Source organism: Sphaerodactylus townsendi, linkage group LG01 (genome assembly GCF_021028975.2).
Source record: "Sphaerodactylus townsendi isolate TG3544 linkage group LG01, MPM_Stown_v2.3, whole genome shotgun sequence".
NCBI classification, from domain to species: Eukaryota; Metazoa; Chordata; class Lepidosauria; order Squamata; family Sphaerodactylidae; genus Sphaerodactylus; species Sphaerodactylus townsendi.
In genome coordinates this window covers 131,532,407-131,552,236 of record NC_059425.1, presented here as the reverse complement: position 1 = coordinate 131,552,236, position 19,830 = coordinate 131,532,407, and the positions used below count along the sequence as shown (strand labels likewise).

General features: G+C 41.7%; 1 protein-coding gene across 3 annotated transcripts in view; it reads right to left on the bottom strand.

Annotated features, from left to right (window-relative positions):
• EPHA7 (EPH receptor A7) overlaps positions 1-2,431 on the bottom strand; it is a 213,384-nt gene extending 210,953 nt beyond the window's left edge. Inside the window, exon 1 of one of the 3 annotated variants that reach the window (XM_048494255.1) lies at positions 1,985-2,431. In XM_048494255.1, the coding sequence (XP_048350212.1) occupies positions 1,985-2,081 (97 nt within the window). In that variant the 5' untranslated portion in view covers positions 2,082-2,431. The remainder of the gene's footprint in view (positions 1-1,984) is intronic. The other 2 variants (XM_048494244.1, XM_048494234.1) reach the window with 2 other exon arrangements.
• Positions 2,432-19,830: the final 17,399 nt, after the last annotated feature.

Sequence of the window (19,830 nt, the reverse complement as noted above, 5' to 3'; positions counted from 1 at the left end):
GGGAATCGCGAGTTCCCGCTCTCGCCCGTGTTAAGCGGCAGCCCTTCGTGCACCCACTACGGCACACCCCAACGCTATACCCCGAGCATTAGCCGGGTCGACACCCAAATGGTCCTCCGCTGGCGTAAAAAGAACTCTGAATCCCCTCTCTTCCCTACATCCCCACACGCCCGCCTCCATTTCAAGCAGCGGCTGATTACAATTTCAGTGGGCTGCCGGGCTTTCCCTTCCCTCGTATAGACGTGCGTTTGGCTTCGGATGGTCTGTCTCACCTATCCTATAAAAAAGGCGAAACACACCCACGAAACCCCTCCACCTTTTCACCACGTCTGTGTGTGTGTTTGTGTGTGTGTGTGTGTTTAATTGCGCAAGCGAAAGAAATGCGTTAGTGGACTGGAAAAGAGGGTTCCTGTTTATTCCCAAAGCGGGGCAACTGCCTGAAAAGTTACTTTAGGAAAGACCTTTCCCAGTTTTTTTTAAAAGGCACTTCAGATATCACATTGTACACAACTAACACACACAGAGACAACCTCAAGCCAGCCTAGAGTCAATCCACAAACTACTGCGCGACTGCAGATGCTTAAGGAGGATACTCGAAAGTCACCGAGACTCGTTACTTCGGGCCATCCCTCTCACACGCAGGCACGCAGCCTACAGCCTCGATAAGGGCAGTGCATAGGAAAGACGGCGGCTTTCCAGCCCAGATCTCACCCTCCTTCGGTCAGGCTTTGCTGCCTGTCGTCTCCCACTCGCAACCTTTCGCCATCCCAGTCAGTATTTTAGCCTTGCAGATAAACTTTTCCACCCTGACTTCTGAGAAGGCTCTTGTTTCCCCTCCCTTCCCCTATCAAGGGATGAGGAACAGTTTAACGGAGAGTAATGCTGCAGGGTCAGAAAATTATTTTACTTAATGCAATAGCTCAAGTGGGGGAGTCCTGGTGTATAAAGATGGGGACGGGGGTGGAAACATCTCCCTAAAAGACATTATTATGTCCCTTTAAATAGCTGCATAGCTTCCCCCAGCGCAGGGAAAGAGATGTCATTCGTGTCTTGTACGTGTCCCTGAATATTTATGTTATTTTCAGTGTATCTTGGATTGATGGGGTTTTTAAAGCCCTGCTTGCCATTCAGAGGGAAAATGTCGACGAAGTGCTACCGCCGTTCGCACACCGGGAGCTTCAGATAGGCGATCGCGTTCTGCATAGGCATTCACGCTGACACGTTATGTGCCTTCCTTGCAGACATGCTCATTGTATACACACAAACGCGGCGGAATACATATGTGCATGTGTGATGCCACTAGTTGTGCACGCGTGTACTCTGATCACTTTCAGACTGAACCCTCTTGCAAAGGTGCAGAACACGCCATCGGCAGGAAACGAGCAAGTGGACTTCATCACGAGCTGTTTAGAGGTGACATGGACGGCTAACAAGAAGTCTCCCCTGCCCGCGAAGGGAGAGGAGACCCTTGGGGACATCTTCTGTCATCCAACTCCACTGTAGTCCTGGAGTGGACCGTAGTTCCAATCGGTAAAACTCTAGGATCCTCATCATGAGGAAATATTTCTCAGGAGAAAGGGTGAAGGGGGGGGGGGGGCGCTAGCACTGCTCGCTATCAGTAACTGTTAAATGGCAACCTAATCGCAATGGAAGACCTCCCCCCCCCCGCCCCAACACACGCATACACAGGCTGAAAGGATTTGCATCCCGACCAGTGACTGGATTGCACCGGAAATTTCAGACACAAACACAACTAAGGTGCGATCCAGTATGATCAATGAATCGGCACCCATTCGCTCCAGCTGGAAGTCGACTGAGTCCCTCAGCAGGGGCTGCGGGTACTAATTGCTCTCCTTTAATCTCTGCTAAGGGGTGGGGGGGGTGGGGTAGAAGTCTGCATGCACTTTGCATCTTGCAAAACACTCGACAGAGCCTTTGCCACCGAGAAAGCGAAAGATAAACTTTGTCTTCGGCATCAGCTTACCTTCTTTCGCAGCCTGTGCCTCCCCCGTGTGTGCAAAGCGAAGCAGCCAGATGCAACAGAACATAATCCAAGAAGGAAACCTAGTTTGGAAAACCATGGTGGTGCATGAGCTTGAGGGTTTTAAATATATCTATTTACATATATGTTCGAAAAAGAGAGAAACGATGCGATCGTCACTGCTGCTCCCGCTGCTGCCACTCGGTGGGTATTAAAGGGCTTGTTCTGCAATGTGTTTAATTTCGCAGTGCTCTTGCACAGAGCTCTCGCCGCCTGCCTTCTCCCCGTTCTTGACCGCTTTCCTCTCCGTATTTGCTGCCTGCGAGTCTCCGACTGCAGATCGGCCGTTTGCTCCACACTCCAATAATATCAATAGGAGAGGGGGGGGAGGGGGGGAAGGGGACAGGACTAGAATCCGGCGTGCTGCCCGTCCTTCAAAGTGATTGGCACCCGAGCTCAACCTAAGAGAAAGCCGAATCCCAGATTCTCGACGTTCAGCTGAGCGACGAATCGCCCCGGCAATGGAGGCGGAGCTATGCGATGTAGCCAATCAGTGATAAAAGGTGTCAGATTGCAGCTGGTCCTGGATTCCCCTTCAGGTTATTATATTCCTCCTAGCGCTCGTTTGTAAGAGGGGAGCGTATGAGAGAAGAAGCAGCGGCAAATTGCAACGAGATGCTCTGTACGTTCACAGTCTGATTCGCAACATCGTGCAGCAGATAGCAGTAGCATTGGAACATATTTTGAGTCAGTGGTCAAGAAACTCAAGTCCAGGGCTTGCAATCAAACGTGTGAATGGGGAAAAATCTGAAATTTGTCTATTGTGTTAACGTTCTCACTGAAGCATATGCTTTGATCCTGTCCTGTTTCCTAATTATTGTTATTAGTTCACTTACGATGGGAATTCTTTGCTATTTTCCCCCTTCTCCCCTTTATTTCCCGTACAGTAACACGAAGATAATGCTTTATTTGTTTGATTTGAGAGTACATTATCTTGAAAAAGTTCAAAACAGTTGGAAAAGTGTGTACTGTGTGTGCAAATGTATTAAATGTTAAGCCAAAACACTCCAGCACACCAAACAAGCATGTCATTGCATGCTTTGAGGGTTGCGACTTCCAGGATGTTCAGGAACAAAGACTATAGTTTAAAAACAACAAAATATACAAGGTGACACCTTCTTTATTTGCTGTTTCTTGATTACAAACATCTGTAATGAAACATTTGATTAACTTTCAGATGCAATCATTGTGCATATGCACAATGTTTCTCTTTGTGTTTCCTGTAATTCAAAACTTTTGTATAATTGCCATTTTTAGCAGGCCTTTTTTTTAAGGATGTTAAAGGATTAACTCTAGCAACTTTTTTCAGTGCTGTTTTTCTTCTCTACTATCATGGTAACAAAAATCTGGTCGCTATTTGCCATTTCTTTTTCCTGACAGGGAAAAGAACCAAGGAATAATCTGATAAAAGTAAGTTTTGCTTTCTTTTGCAAACGTAGAAAATGGTCAAAGCTCAGCCAGTTTATGGGAATGCTTTCCCTGCAAACAGAAACCTGGTAATTATATTCTTTTCTTCTTTCTTCATTTAAAAAAAAAACCTGAATAGGTGAAATGGTAAGTTTTAAAAAGTTCTTTTAACTTAAGAAAAACTATTAAGAATGAGATAAGGGGTGATTGTCTTGGGCATTTTAACTCAGCAGTGTCCTTTTCATGGCTAGAAGAACAAACCTAATTGTTGACAAGTGCAAATCAGAGTTTTATGTTGTTAGAGTGACTGGCTCTGACTTGGGATAAACGTTAACAGCCTGGGAGCACAGGGCATGAAATTATTTATCTCTGTACCTAAACTTTAGTAATTGCTCATTTTAGAATGTAGATGTTTCTAGGTTTAATAGGATTCTGTATAAAGTGTGATTGCATTTTTTTTTGGTCCTGAAAATAGATCAACAGCCTGTGCCATTCTAAAAGATATCAATATACTGTAAATGTAATTTACAGCATCTGCCTACATCTGTGAAACAGATGAAGGCACACAACAAAACTGCAGTTCTAGTGAACAAAATCCTATGAGAATATTTGAAAAGTCACTTACTTGGATATGATGGGGATGTTAGTCTGTTTACATAAATAAATAAACATGTATTGTCACAATTATATTTATAAAATATATTATAATATACTGTCACTATTTTTATATTTTTATATGTTCCTGCATTACAAAGAGTCGTGAATAAATAACAAAATGATAACTTAGCTAAAACATTGTTTATAATACGCAACACAAACAAAGATGTTTATCTATTAGTTTGTAATACATCAAATCCAATGGGCACAAACCAGCCCAAATGAAGTGATTGTAAACCTTTATGTTCCCATTGAAATTAACAGGATGTCAAAGTGCTTACATGGCTGAAGCATGTGCTATGCAACTCTATGTGTATGCATGGATATCAAAGAAATCCTCCAGGCTCTCAGGCTTTCCAATTAATTACATCATTATTTCAGATACTTTAATATGTTGCATATACATTTCAGCTGCTGGATAACTAAGATACTTTAGGGAGAACAGAAATATGTTATGACTAAATTCAAGACTACTACATATTTAAATATATCACAATTTAGCTTACAGGCTTGAGTGAAATTACAGGTTATAATGTCCCTTTCTTTTTCTGTTTTGTATTTGTGTTTGCATTTGTAATCAGTACTGTCATTGTAATCGTGTGCATTACTTAGGAAATAGTTCCCAATGAAGTTAGTACATTCTGAGAGTATTTTTTTGGATTGTTTGAAAGCCAATAATATTATCTAGAAGCTTTGTTTTAATTTTGTGTTCCCTCCCCCCTCCACACACACCCATACACACAGATACTTCATATGTACTAAATAATGAACTGAGATGCAGGAGATGAAACAGGCTGCAGTGCAATAGCAGAATTACACCACTCTAGGTTCACAGGATTCAGTGGTCTCAGAAGGAAATAACTGTGCTGCACCGCAACTGTCAGAGCACAAAAACTGTTATACAAGAAGAACTATACTGCCAGGTAACAAAAAGCAGTTTCTGACAACAACAGCTCCTCCTCTCATGCATATTTCCATGAATGGCTGGTTTTAGGAAGTGTGATACTCTCTTATTTTGTTCTCATGCCAGTGTTGGATTTGTGTCCCAGGCCACAGATCTTTGTATATGCTTCAGTAAACTGCACATATGCAGCTATGTGTGAGGTCTCTGTGCCCCCACCTGCCAAAAGCAGGGCTGCCACTGAGATATACTTAGAAACTGAAGCACTTTTAGTAGGTTTCAGAAAATTGTGAAACAGTATTAGAACCAATCGTAACTTCGTGTAATGCAATGTCACAGGATCAGTTCCCAATGAAATCATTCATTATTCAACTACATTTCTGTTTTCCAAAACTGTAGTTTACAATGAGGCACAATCCCATTGACTTTAAGGAATGATGGGCTGCACTAATGATTACATATATTTAGTAATGTCAATTACATAATGTTTATAGAAGGAGAAAGGCAAAAAGGAATGAAAATTTTGTTACTTGAGTTATATCAAATAGTTTATTTTGTAGCTCAGTGGCACACAAACCATTCTATAATAATTTAATCTAAGTAGCCTTGTAGATCTAAGACAGAAAAATGGGTAAAAAGAAGATAATAATAGAGGTGTAACTTCAGCAGCTATAATATCAGAAGTTCCTGAACATGAAGTGAGCATCTCGTAGGGATGCATACATTTTTTCCATAAATGTAAAAGTTTCCCACCTAACATTTTTGTGAAATTACTCAGTTTTATACTATAATATACTCTTTTTTGCCATCAAGTCTCAGCCAGCTTATGGCAACCATTGGTAGAGTTTCCAAGACAAGAGACATTCAGAGAAGATTTGCCATTGTCTGCCTCTGCATATCAACCTGTGGTGGTCTCCCATCCAAGTACTAATCAAAGTTGGCCCTGCTTAGCATCTGAATTCTGACAAGATCAGGCTAGCCAGGGCTATTCAGGTCAGAATGACATAGACTATACCTTTGAATCTAAAAGCTTCACATTACGGGTGAGCACCTCAACAACAACAAAAGTATTTTTTCAGATCCAGAACTGGGAAAGATTGGTATTCCCAGTTATCTGGGTTCCAAATATTAGTTTGGTATTCAAATCTGAGTCGGGGGAAAATTCAAATATCATTTGGCTCCATTATTTCCTATAGGTATCTTTCTGGAGTGGCGGAGGTCTGATTTTTGAGCAAAAAGTACCAACAAAACTGCTGGTTCCTAGCCACTAAATTACCCCACAAGTTTCAAGTGAATTGAACCAGGAAGTCCAGTTCTTTGGGACCCTGAAAAAGGTGCCCCACCCAGCCTCCATTGTTTCTGTTGGGGGAAAATGCCATGCCTTCTCCAGAGCAAGAATAGCCAAAAATGCAAGAGCAACAATCCATCCACACACCAAAAGTCTTCCAAAGCAGACTGATCAACAAGCCTATAGAACTGATGTGGAACCATGAAATCTCAGGAGAAGTACAGGACAACATTGCAAGCCTAACACAAGGCTATACAACCAGAGAATCCAAGCTGATGTCAAACCAGAGTATTCTCCAAGACAAACTGATCTATCAAAGCATGTTGTTGCAAGCCCAACAAATGTGAAATCAGACTATCCAACCAATGTACAATCTGAGAATCTGAGCCAATGTTGAAGCAGAGAAGCCAACACATCACAAAACCTGACCCCCACCAACTCCAGGAAGAGGTGTTAAAATGCTGGTTTCCAACTGAATATTTACAGGATTTTTTGCACCCATTCCTGATTATCCCCACAAAAATCCCTGATATCACCTAGAGACCTGAATATATCTGGAAAATATTTGAATGTACCTCCCTACTTCACGTTATTTGATTGTAAGCTTATTTAATATAGTGGAAACTTACTTCCAAATTACCATGTAAATGACTACAGTGAACATTTCCTTGAGCAGCATCACATAAAACATATTTTGATCAAATCACACACAGCATGACTTTGGCCAAATTAGAAAAAAATGCATTGTTTCAATATACTCTGCACTGTAAGGAATACAATTCTAATATAGTACAATGCCAAAATGTGAAAGATTTTTCTCCAACTCTCTTTACACTAATGTCATTATTGATGTATCAGATACCATAGTATCTAATTAATTAATTCTGCTTTGGGCATATTCAGGGGTATGTATAAGATGAAATCTTTTAAAATAAATGACTGTGGTATTTTCTTCCCAGTCTACCTATTGGTAATATTTCTTAAACACTTTTTCACTTGTTCCACAAGAAGCTATAGAATCTTCCCAGCATCATCCTGCTGCGTAGTTGCTATTTACCTTCTGTGAAGAAGAACACAGATAGAAAAGAGAAAATATTACTTACAAGTAAACTCAAATACCTAAAGGGAACAAACTATAACCATCAATTTTCCCATAAAATTCCCTGCCAAAAAAAACCACTGGAGGCTCCATACAACTCAGTAGGTTACAGCTCAAAGACCATCAAATTAAAAGTTTAACCACAACAATAATACCATAAAACTGCTTTTAAAACTGATATTTTTAGTAAGTGAACATTTTATACTCACTGTGCTAACTTCCACACTGTTAAAATGGCAAAATTCCAGATTTACCTTTGAATGCATCTGACAGCATGGCAGAGTAGTTAGAATGATAGGCTATGCTCGGAAAGCCGCAGTTTCAGTTCCTGTGTAGCCATGAAGCTCAATGGGTAACCTGGGACAGTAGTTTTCTTTCAGCTTTTCCCTTAAGGTTGCTGTGAAGATAAAATGAAGTAGCGAGTAATGATGAACATCACCCAGAGTGCTGTATACGTGTTGTGGGTGGAGGGAGGGGAGAGTAAAAGTGTAATGTTTTATTATATGAATACACCTTGAGCACAGCTTAATAAAATGACACCCAGGGCTTACCCTGGGTGCTACGTCCCTGCCCCAAACTTCCCACATGGGGAGTTCAGTGTGGGGCACAGTTTCTTGCCAGTGAGCAGTGCTCACCCCATCTCCAATCTCCATGTGGAGACCTAGAGTGGGACTAACCAGATTTTCCCTGCCTACCATCTCCAGTCAACCTGCCCCACCCCCAACCTCTGCCACACACCCCCATGACAAAGGTTTGTACTATCTGGAACCTCCTCATCTGGTCAGTGTTCATAGCCAAACCAATAGCAAATGTTGATTTCACCTTGGAAATTGAGCAGGGGGAAGAGGGAAGAATGTTGGAGAAATGGTCTTCTGCTAACCCTGTTAGTATGCTGCCAGCCCTTTGGATTCAGACTGAGGATATGGGGCACCATCCAAAACTGATGGAGATCAGCCACGGAATATGGACTTTGCTCTCCCTCTTGGGTGTTTATGCAAAATGCTTGCTCAGTAGTGCTAAGTGCCCTCTCTGGCTTTTCCCACCACCAAAGTGCCTGGTTGCTCAGTCTAATCCTGCACACCAAGGAGCTGTCAAACAGCATCCCATGCCATTTGTCCTACCACATGAGTTGTGAGGTGTCCTGCTGGGAGTTTTGTAGGACTGGGGGACCCCCAATTTGGGGGTGGTGGTGAGAAGTCTCTCCCTTTTAGAGTGGGAAAGTGGTGAGAGTCCTTCCCTTTTAGAGTAGGGAATTAGTGAGAGCATACTCTTGGTTTAGCAAAAGGTCAGGCAAGCTCGAGATTTTTGTTGCCTATGTTTTACAAAAGTCAGCTTTTGCAAGAAATTCCTCATGACAGAAAATAAAGTTTGACAGTTTTATTAAGGGATAATTGGGGTACATAAGCACATAATAATCAAAACATCAGAACACGCACATAGTCTTGTGAGGTATAGGTCTGGAATAGATGGAGCAATTGGGGAGTAAGGATTATAATCACCTGATCTTGGAGCAGAATGGTCCAATGAGTAGAGCTGGGTGACCCACACTTAGCTCTTGTTGAAGAACAACATGTTGTGAAACAATATCATGGACAGAGAGGTATCCAGAGATATTGAACAAAGGCTACTGGGTGAGAGGTCTTCTTATAGGGAAAAGGGACCCTCAGGGTTATGCATAGCGACCCTTAATTTCCCAGAACATAGAGGAGTCCTGCTTTTCCAGAGAAAGACAAGAGACAGACATCAACCTTAATGGTTGGGTCATTAATCCAACAGGTTGAGGCATCAGCTTGATGTTCAAGTTTGGGGATGTAGCTGATAAAATTACAGGTATAGAACAATGACCATGCAAATGAGGTGGTCATTAGAGAGTTTTAGTCAGAGGAAGAAGTAATGGGGTTAATTCAACACTATTTGAGGCAAACACATTAACAAATTCTTTTACTCTGTAAGGGTGTGCTGTCCAAGACTGAAGCTGGGAATGCTCTCCAGGGCAGGGATATTGTATTCTCTTAATCCCTTCATGAAGGGTGTCAGAAAGGCATTATGCAATTCAGATTTGGAGAGGGCAAGTCCATCCAAGTTTTTACTTTGTGTCCTTGTGTGTACACTGAGCCAATTCAGAGAACGGACTCCCCATTTTGGCACTGTACTGCTAGGCACCCCAAGGATTGACTGAATGGGTAGACACATTGTGGTCTTGAAACAGAGCCTCCTATCATGGATCGGTCTGGCAAGACTGGGTGGATGTGATTAGTTATGCCCTCAGTTGGCATCCAGAACTGTTTGGGCCTCATGAGTATGGCCATGGCAGTGAGGTAACACTTCATTTTTTTCAGTTCCATGGGCACCTATAGGCCACACTGCCATTTTTTGACACAACTTTGCCCCTCTCTCAGGAGATATTCTCAGGCTGAAAGGACTTAGGAACCAACTGGCTTTGGTCCCACCTCCACAATATGCCCACATCAACAATGGCACAGAGCCTTGCACCTGAGTTCTGCCAGCAGGTAGTTGCTGTGGCCTTGAGCTGGTTCCGAGAGCTGCACAGCTTTGCTCTGGCATAACTGGCCCTCATGCCAGCTTATCTCAGATATGTCAGGTATGGATTAGTTCCTCCCCACACTTAGGATAGGCTGTAAAGCATCTTTAATTTTTTCAGTTATCATCAAGACCCTGTCAGGATGTCAGCTCTTTTCTGGCTCTTGCATGAGACTCTGGGGTAGGCCGGGAAAGGTGGCTGTGGGAGTCCGTGGCTTGTTATACTGTTAAATTTGTGCGTAGCTAACTTTAGTTTTAGGCACACAGTAACAGTTTTCACTCTTCAAGGCAGACAGCACCTGACCATTTTTTGTTTGGGTTTTGAAGGCTTCACAAAGCCTAAGAATGCTTCTGGTGATTTCACCTTGCTGGGATGCTGAAAAAGGGGACTGGAGAGGTGTTTGGGGAAGGGATATTAGCCAGAAGTTGTGTAGTGGAACTCCATTCCAGCAAGACTTGCTTGTATCCTGTTCATAGTGTTCCTGTCAATAAACTTATTTCTGAACCAAGAGTCTAGTTATTGTGGGGAGGTCAACAGATCCTGACAGTTATGTAAAGAAACTGTATGCTATTTTGCCATGTTCAAAACAGTTTCAAAAGAACTGATTTTGCTGGAGTTTGAGGTTTGAAAATACCTCAGTGGAACAAGATGTGTCACAACAGAAGGGGGGAAGCTTCCTAAGAACAAGAAGACACCCCAATTGGGTAAGCTGACCTGCACTCTAATTGGGGGAGCAACCAGCCAACTCAGAAAGGGAGGAGGTATCTCTCTGAGAGAAAAAGTTCTGGGTGCTTTTGGATTTAGATTCCTGTGAGTTAACATCAAGTCCCTTAACCGCATGTATTAAATATCTGCTCTGATGAGATTTCAGCCAGGGTGTGAATCTGACTTGAAATATACTGAGTGTCAGCATGTGATGAAAGCAGAAAATACTCAGATAAGAAAACTGGGAGTTTTATTTAGTGGGCAAGGCTGAAGGTAAAATAGTGGTGAAACATTCCAAAGGTGACCATAAAGAAAATGGTATATATTCTGGGTGTAGAAGAATAATTCCTAAGCCAGTTAGGATGGGAATTATATACACAGTGGATTCCCAGTCTGGTAGTGTTCTGCAATACACTTATCCTTTCCACATCATGACTTACCCCGTTGCAGTTCTGATATATCGTGTGTCAGTATAAGAAATTAAAAGGGAATTTTGGGCAATTTTGCCAGAACCGCAGACAACAGGCAAAGGTCAGCAGACAACACAGAAAATGTTTAGAAACTCAGAAATACTTAAAATATATGTACAGTATTGTATAATATTAACACATTTTATATGTTAATACCACATATATACACAATTTCTTTTCAAAGTTAAATGAAGAGAAAAAAGTAAAATTCAGATTTATTCTCTGATCACAAAGGGAAACCAAATAATTTTATGTGCATTTCCAGATCATGGGGAGGAGGGGCATCCCTAACCCAAGCGACGTAGAAGGAATAACTGAGGTTACCTCATTGTGATTTATTGAAGTGGGTGGCTAACAGTGTCAAGGCTGTATGTGTACTGTGTGAAAGGGCATGAGCCTGTTAGTCACTGTGAATCCATTCTCCAGTAATATCTACTATATCATCTTAAAGTAAAAAAAACCTCTCATAATATTTAAGCAACTGAAGAAACTTACAAAGCTTGAATTAATAAGTGCCTATTTAAAAAGTGATGTTTGTATATAATTAATTCCTTCCTGATTTCCATCCTCTGGTATAGCTCCTGATCCTATCTAGTTTGTTCAATAAATTTCACTTTTGTTTGTTGAAGTTGCATCAGTTCTCGATGCCTTGAAAAGGGGAATTTTCCATAGTAAAAAATGCTCTCTTAACCATTCTGAAGTTCCTAAGGCTGAGCAGACAAGTAAAAAACACCTCATACGCTACCATCAAAAAGGTTTGGTCATTAAAAAAGGCAGGAAAACCTGCCCAGCATAGTTAGGAGGCTGTCTGAGCCTGCCACAAATAGGAGGGTGAAGAGTGGATGACACTATCTTTAGAGGTATTTGAGTTCTGTACTATTTTAAATGTCTTTTTAAAACACTAGCACTTACTTAGGCATAAGCTTGCTTCTGCGGTTTGCTTCTGAGTAAACAAAATCATAATATAGATTGGAGAAGTATTTGCTTCTGATTGACCTGAAATTCAAGTCCATCTATTCCCCAGCACTGAGTGAATCTCAGAAAATCAGATGACTTTCAACAGATTGATTGCTTCCCATATTACTCCACTGGGTATTTGAATGTTTATTCTAACATGTTAGTCGAACATACCCATGACAGATGCGTGAATCAATGACACTGACTGCTATCAATTGTGAATTACAAAAATGGCTCCCAAAAGTCTTCTTCCAGCAAAAACATAACTGAGCTGTCTTTATAATTAGATAGTTCCTTATATTGTTCCTATTTCAAAGGGTTCTCTACAAGAATAACTACATAAATATATTGCTTTAATGTTGTAATCACACAAGATAAGTTTAGGCATACATAACTAACAGAGCCACTCTGCTTGAGGAGGCACATTCACTTCATTAGCGTTGTCTTGAAACATCCTTCAAAGAAAAAAAGAGAGAAAGAAACACCCTTCTCCTCAGAACAGATTTTTAGCTTTAAAAATACATGACTTTTTTCCCATTGGAGCACTATGAACATTTCATTGTATATAACGCAAGCAACCAAAAAAGTGAATCCCCTGCCAAAAGCCCGTGGGAACAGTCCAAACTAACAAGGAAATCAGTGTTCATTACAGAAGCAGGAACTCATGTTACTTGAAGAGCAAAGGTGATGGGAAGCCAGCCTCAGCCTGCAGTGGCAAAACCCAAGGCTCATTCCTGTTTTTACATGTAACAGTATACATGGTCATTAATGTCCTTTCTTATACATCTAGATTTGGTTTGTAGATTGCCTGTCATTCTAGTTCTGTCAGTGCTGATTCTTGCCGCTATATCTTCCAGTCTACATTACTGGAATGTGTCCTACATGGGCTTTCTTTGGAAGACCATTCCAGAAGCTGGGACAGAATCTGTCATCCACCTGGTGGCCAAATTTCATTTGGAGCTTAGTTCAAGCATTAATATGTTTTTTTTTCTAAAACCCTTCATAATCTGCTCTTCTTGAAGGTCTGCCTTGTCCCATATAAATTTGTGCACCCACTGAAATAATCCAATCAGACCTTTCTAATGATATATTTTTATGTTTGTGTGTTCTTTCCATTCCATAGAACAGGTTATTTTTTAAAAAGTACTTAAACCTTCTATATTGCAGGCATTCCACAGGATGTATAGAGGCCAACATTCACTTTACAAAGCCCTTATGTTGGTTGGCCTAGGCTCATTCCGCACACGCAGAATAATGCACTTTCAAGCTGCTTTCAGGGCTCTTTGAAGCTGTGCGGAATGGCAAAAACAGTTGTGAAAGCAGCTTGAAAGTGCATTATTTTGCATGTGCAGAATGAGCCCTATACACATGGATGCTGAAAGAGATTTTCATAGACAGATTTGTGCCTTCTGGTCTCAAGCATGCCCTGTTCTCCTCTTGGCCACTTCTGCACATAGGCAGAAGTGGCTGCACCCTTTTCCTTTGCTCTGACTTCTCCTTAAACTGCCCCATTGATTTGCTATGGGTTGCACTGCAAAACGTGTGCACAGCTATGTAAGCATCATGAATTGCAAATGGAGCCAATAGCAGCTACATAGGGTGCCGTAATAGCAGCAGCATACTGACGCAAAACAGGCACTGGGCACCTTTCCAGTCCCTGCCCAAACACCCTATGCTACTCAGTACCCCACCAAACTCCCCCTGTTTCTACTCTTGTGCCACAGCAAAAAAATCCTACAAACCTTTCCACTGTCTAATTAGTGCAGAGGTCAAGGCGGATCCCCCAGTATGTTGCTGGACTCAGTGCTGGGTTTGTGTGTGTGTGTGGGGGGGTGCATAGGTATAGCACCGGGGGTCCAGGGGGAGTTTGGCCAGAGGCTGGACATGGAGAGAGGGAGAGGCAGGTGGCTAAAATATGTCCAAACAGAAAAGAATATAACACCCTGCTTAGCAAACCTCAATATTACAAAGTGCAAAATTTAATAGTGTGAAAGAGTGAAAATAACAACAAATTATCCATTCATACATATACCACATTCATACCAACAACTTGCAAACAGCTTATATACCTCTCACTAAATATCTACTTAGAATATCTCTAATAAGCTAATAAAGAAATAAATTACCATCTTAACTATAGGAAGAGGCAGGTGGCTAAAATGTGCCCCCCACATGACCCAAGCAAATGGCGACCGGGCTGTTTACACCCTTTGCCCTCTAGATATGCCATTGCATAACAGCGCAAAAGGAAAGGTTGCATCTGCTTCCACTCATGCATTCTGCTCATCGGCAGATGAGGACACACTTGAGTCTGAGAAGCACTAAGCTATTATGGAAAACCTGATTCAAAGTCATGTTGCCATTCAACATGAAGACAGGGTAATGCATAAATTGACCCTAAAGGCTTTAACAATATCTAACACTGAGGTTTTTTTAAGTCACTCATACTTACTGTTTACTAATTATTTTCATTCTTATGTACTGTATTTTAGCTGTTTTATTGTCTTATCTGGCTTTTCTTTTGATAAAGTGACAAGCTTGACGAAGGGAGTGCTGTGTGTAAGGCTGAACACCACTCAAAGTCAGCTTTAAAAGGAGAACTTTATTGATTTGGTTCGCCCTAGCTACAGGGTGCTTGGACTGAGGATTCTTGTCCTCAGTTCCAGTATTTATTTTATTTTCAAAACAGACAACAACCAATCAGCCCTTTCATTGTGCCTGAACCTTGATCTCTCATTGGTTCTGACAGAGCTACTTAGTTTCGATCTGGTATAGCTCCCTGGCTTGTTTTCCCACTCTGGTGCAAAAAAGGCGGGAACTTGTGGTTGCTGGGAATTGCAGTCCTGACACTGTGGATGTAGCATATCTTGATTTCAGTAAGACTTTTGACAAGGTCCCCTGTGACATTTTTGCAAGCAATCTAGTAAAATGTGTGCTAGGCAATGCTACTATCTGATGGATGTGTAATTGGTTGACTGGCTGAACCCAAAGGGTGTTCAACAATCGTTCATCTTCATCCTGAGCTCCCAAAGGCACCTGGTGGGTCACTGCGAGTAGCAGAGTGCTGGACTAGATGGACTCTGGTCTGATCCAGCAGGCTAGTTCTTATGTTCTTATGTTCTTATCCTGGAGATAAGTAACTAGTGGGAGTGCCACAGGGTTCTGTCCTAAGTCCAGTGCTATCCAATATTTTTATCAATGACTTGGATGGTGGAATAGAGGGCATACTTATCAAATCTGCAGATTACACCAAATTAAGAGGGGCAGCTAATACCCCAGAGAACATGCTCAACATTCAAAATGACCTGAACAGATTGGAGAGCTTGGCCAAAACTAACAAAATGAATTTCAACAGAGGTGAATGTAAGATACTACACTTAGGCAGAAAAAAATGAAAATCACAGATATAGGATGGGGAACACCTGGCTTGACAACAGTACATGTGAAAAGACTCTTGGAGTCTTAGTAGACCACCAACTGAATGAATCAGCAGTGTGATGCAGAAGCCAAAAAAAATGCAATTTTGGACTGCATCAATAGGAGTATAGTATCTAGACTGAGAGATGTAATAGTATCACTCTATAGTGCATTGGTCAGACCTCACCTGGAATATTGTGAGGAATATCCTGACAGTTCTGGATGCTGCAATTCAAGAAGTACATTGACAAGCTGGAATGGGTCCAGTGGAGAGTGACCAAAATGGCAAAAGATCTGGATTCCATGTCCTAGGAGGAACAACTTTGGGAGCTAGGTATTTTTAGTCTGGAGAAGAGAAGGTTAAGGAAAGACATGATATCCATGTTTAAATATTTGAAGGGATGTCATGTTGAATATGGAACAAGTTTATTTTCTGCTGCTCCAAAGATTAGGGTTCAAGGTACAGGAAAAGAGATTTCACCTAAAATTAGCAAGAACTTTCTGATGGTAAGGGATGTTCAACTGTGACATACACTGCCTTGGAGTGTGGTAGAGTATCCTTTGGTTTTTAAACAGAGATGACCACCTGACAGGAGTGCTTTGACTGTGTGTTGCAGCATGGCAGGGAGTTGGACTGGATGGGCCTTGTAGTCTCTTCCAACTCTATGATTCTATGACACATCATATGCAATTTTGAAATTTTGGAAAAGACCAGATATACATTTCTAAATACAAAAATTTTAAATAAATATAAGTATCAAAAGTGAAATAAATTAAGCAATTGAAGTAAAGGGTGGTAATATTTGATCTGGAAATACCAGATATAGGCAAAAAGATTAACAGAATAGCAGAATTTTTTTTCCTTTGCAGCATTCAAAGCTGCAGCTTGCTAGTTTTGACAACCAAAAGTAATTGTGATGATGGCAAACTCCAACCTCTGTGGCGTCTTTATTTTTCAGTGTTGTCGCTATGGATCTCCATTCATTTCAGTTAAAATGTCTGTACTTTTTCTCCCCCCCCCCCCCGTAATCTTCTGATATGGTTGTTCCACACTTTGTAGAATGTGCCAAAGAACAGAGCTGGGTATGCTCCCTTATTTGCAGATGGTTTGCATAATGTTTGTATGTGCTGCAGCTTTGCCGATCATCCGATGACTCACCCATCTCCATTTGGTTCATGTCATTAACCCTGTATTCTTGGTGCTCATGTAATTCTTTTCCTACTCCATGCAAAGCCAAATCCTTTTTTTCTTCTTCTTTTCATAGGAATGATTTGTGAATGAGCTCTCCCAAGCAAATCATCCCATTACACAAGTCCTTCACTCCCTTTCTTCAAATTACTCCCACAGAAGCCAGGCACTGTAAGCTCTGTCATCCTCCAGAAAAAATCAATTCATGCTCCTTCCTCCAAATACATATTCACTTTTACTTAGATACAGAGATTACGATTACGCATCAATATATTCATGTAAAATTTTTCTCCATATGTCTTGAAACAGTCGGTTTTATGCTTCTTGAATTTTTCTATTCCTTCCACCTACGGCAATATATTCTTGTTTTATGTTAAGTGCACAAGGAGTTCATAGTACAACATTTAGCAAGGATAATGAGAGAAATGTTTTCATATAGAACTGTAAAACTTCCCATGTTCAAAAACTCTGGAAAGACAAACTTCAAAAATGTATGTTTTCTTGAGATTCAGAAACTAGTCCTTCGTATTTAAAGATAGTTTAATAAAGTAGCCATATTGGTCTGCAGAAAAACAGATTCAAGTCTAGTAGCATCTTACAGACCAACAACAGTTTCAGGGTATAGGTTTTTAAGAGTCAAATCTCCCTTCCTTAGATATGAGTTGGAATGAAGTCTTTCTATCCTGTCAGAAAATGGGAGAAGCTTTGTAAAGAACGCTTGTAAAGGATCCAGAGGTATAATAATCAGCATGATTAGAGTAGAAGGAAAATGCTTGGGGGCAGAAAATAAGCATCCGTATAGAGATAAGAATTCCGGGGAGGGGATACATTGTTCTGAACTTGTGAATGAACTCAAATTCAAACAAACTTCAAGGGTAAATTACAAGGTGAGATTGCTGAACTTGTGTTCATTTATAAATTCAGAAAAACCATTCCCCGCACCCCCATTCCAGGACTGAATAGGGACATAGGATTCTTATCTCACTCCAGATACTAATTTTTGACTCCACACATTTCCTCTCTGCTCTAATCAAGCTGATTACAATATGCATTGTATCTTTGCATCTTTTACAAGATAATATTATAGCAATTCCTACTTGTGTCTGACAGAGGCATCCTTGACTTTCCAGAGTTTATACCCAAACATCTTGTAGGTGTCTAAGGTGCTACTGGACTCCAGGGGCGTAACAAGGCAGCCCTGGGCAAACTGTAGCCCTGGGCAAAACCTGAGTTGGATGCCCCCCCCCCGCCTCCATGGGCGACCACTCCACCACGACCAATTTTTTTGCACCAGGACATTGATGCCTGCAGGGGGTGCATTCTTAGACACATCAGCACCAAAATTTCAGCATATCATCAGGAGACTGTCCTTATGCTACTCCCCAGGTTTGGTGAGGTTTGGTTCAAGGAGTCCAAAGTTATGGACACCTAAAGGGGGTGCCCCTATCCCCCATTGTTTCCAATGGGAGCTAATAGGAGATGGGAGGCTACAGCTTTGAGGATCCATAACTTTGGCCCCCCTGAACCAAACTGCACCAAACCTGGGGGGTATCATCAGGGCAGTCTCCTGATGAGACCCTGAAAGCTTTGAGACTGGGCCTTCAGAAATGTCCCCCCCCCCAGCCTGCAACCCCCATGGACAGCAATACAGAAAACTCAATGCAGAACGAAGATTCTCGGGCAAATTTCAGGGATGTTCCTGAAGGGGGCGCATTTTTGGATGTATCAGCACCAAAATTTCAGGGTATCATGTGGAAACTGTCCTTATGGTACCCCCCAAGTATGGACCCTCAAAGGGGGTGCCCTATCCCCCATTCTTTGCTAAGGAGATGGGGGCTACCCTTTGAGGGTCCATAACTTTGGACCCCCTGAACCAAACTGCACTAAACTTGGGGGGTGCCATCATGATAGTCTCCAGATGATACTCTGAAATTTTAGTGCCGATACATCCAAAAATGCACTCCCTGCAGGAACATCCTAGAAATTTGCCCAAGAATCTTCGTTCTGCATTGAGTTTTCTGCATTGCTGTCAATCGGGGTTGCAGGCTGTGGGGGGCACATCTCTGAAGGCACAGTCTCAAAGCTTTCAGGGTCTCATCAGGAGACTGCCCTAATGATTCCCCCTAAGTTTGGTGCAGATTGGTTCAGAGGGGGCAAAGTTATGGACCCTCAAAACTGTAGCCCCCATCTCCTATTAGCTCATATTGGAAACAATGGGGGATAGGGGCACCCCCTTTGGGAGTCCATAACTTTGTACTCCCTGAACCAAACCTCACCAAACTTGGGAGGTAGCATAAGGATAGTCTCCTAATGATACGTTGAAATTTTGGTGCCGCTAGCCTAAAAACTGCGCCCCCTGCAAGCAAAAAATGGAAAACCACTAAAATACCCAAAAACGAACCCAGCATTTTGATGCCCCCCACAAGGTGATGCCCTGGGCAGCTGCCCACCTTGCCCAATGGGCATTACACCAGTGCTGGACTCAAATCTAATGGTTCATGTGCAAATGTAGTGTATTTCCATTTTTTAAATCTTTCTAAACTGTGGCTCAGTGGTAGAGAATCAGGTCCCAGGTTCAGCCCCAGAATCTCCAGTTTAAAGGATGAGGTAGTAGGTGTTAAAGCCTGTACCAGTCACCCTGGAGACCTACTGTCAGTCTGAGTAGAAGCAAGCCTTTATTGGCATAGACAGCAGTACAACAATAATAAAAACAGATTAAAAAACATATACAATACAGGATATACGTGTTAGGACGAAGGAAATCTATTGGCATTTAGTAATTTCCAGGAGAAAGTCTGCCACTGTCATATAGAGAGAAGGATCAGGGTTGTCCAACAAGTAGTGTAATCTAATTAAATTGGGGAGATCGGGTAAATGTAAAGGAGTGAGATTCACATACTTGGATCTGATTTCCTTGAATCTGAGACAGTGAAGTAATTGGTGGGCCAGAGATTCAACGGAGCCATCGTTACATGGGCACAATCTTTTAGCCTTTTCTTGCTTATTACATCTGCCATGTAACAAGGCAGAAGGCATAACATTAAACCTGGCAAGCATTATGGCTCTCCTTTGAACAGGGTTTATTAAGCAATACAGGTAGTGTGCCAAGTGGCCCCGTTCAAATGGGAGAGAAAAATACAGGGGGGAGCACGTTTTC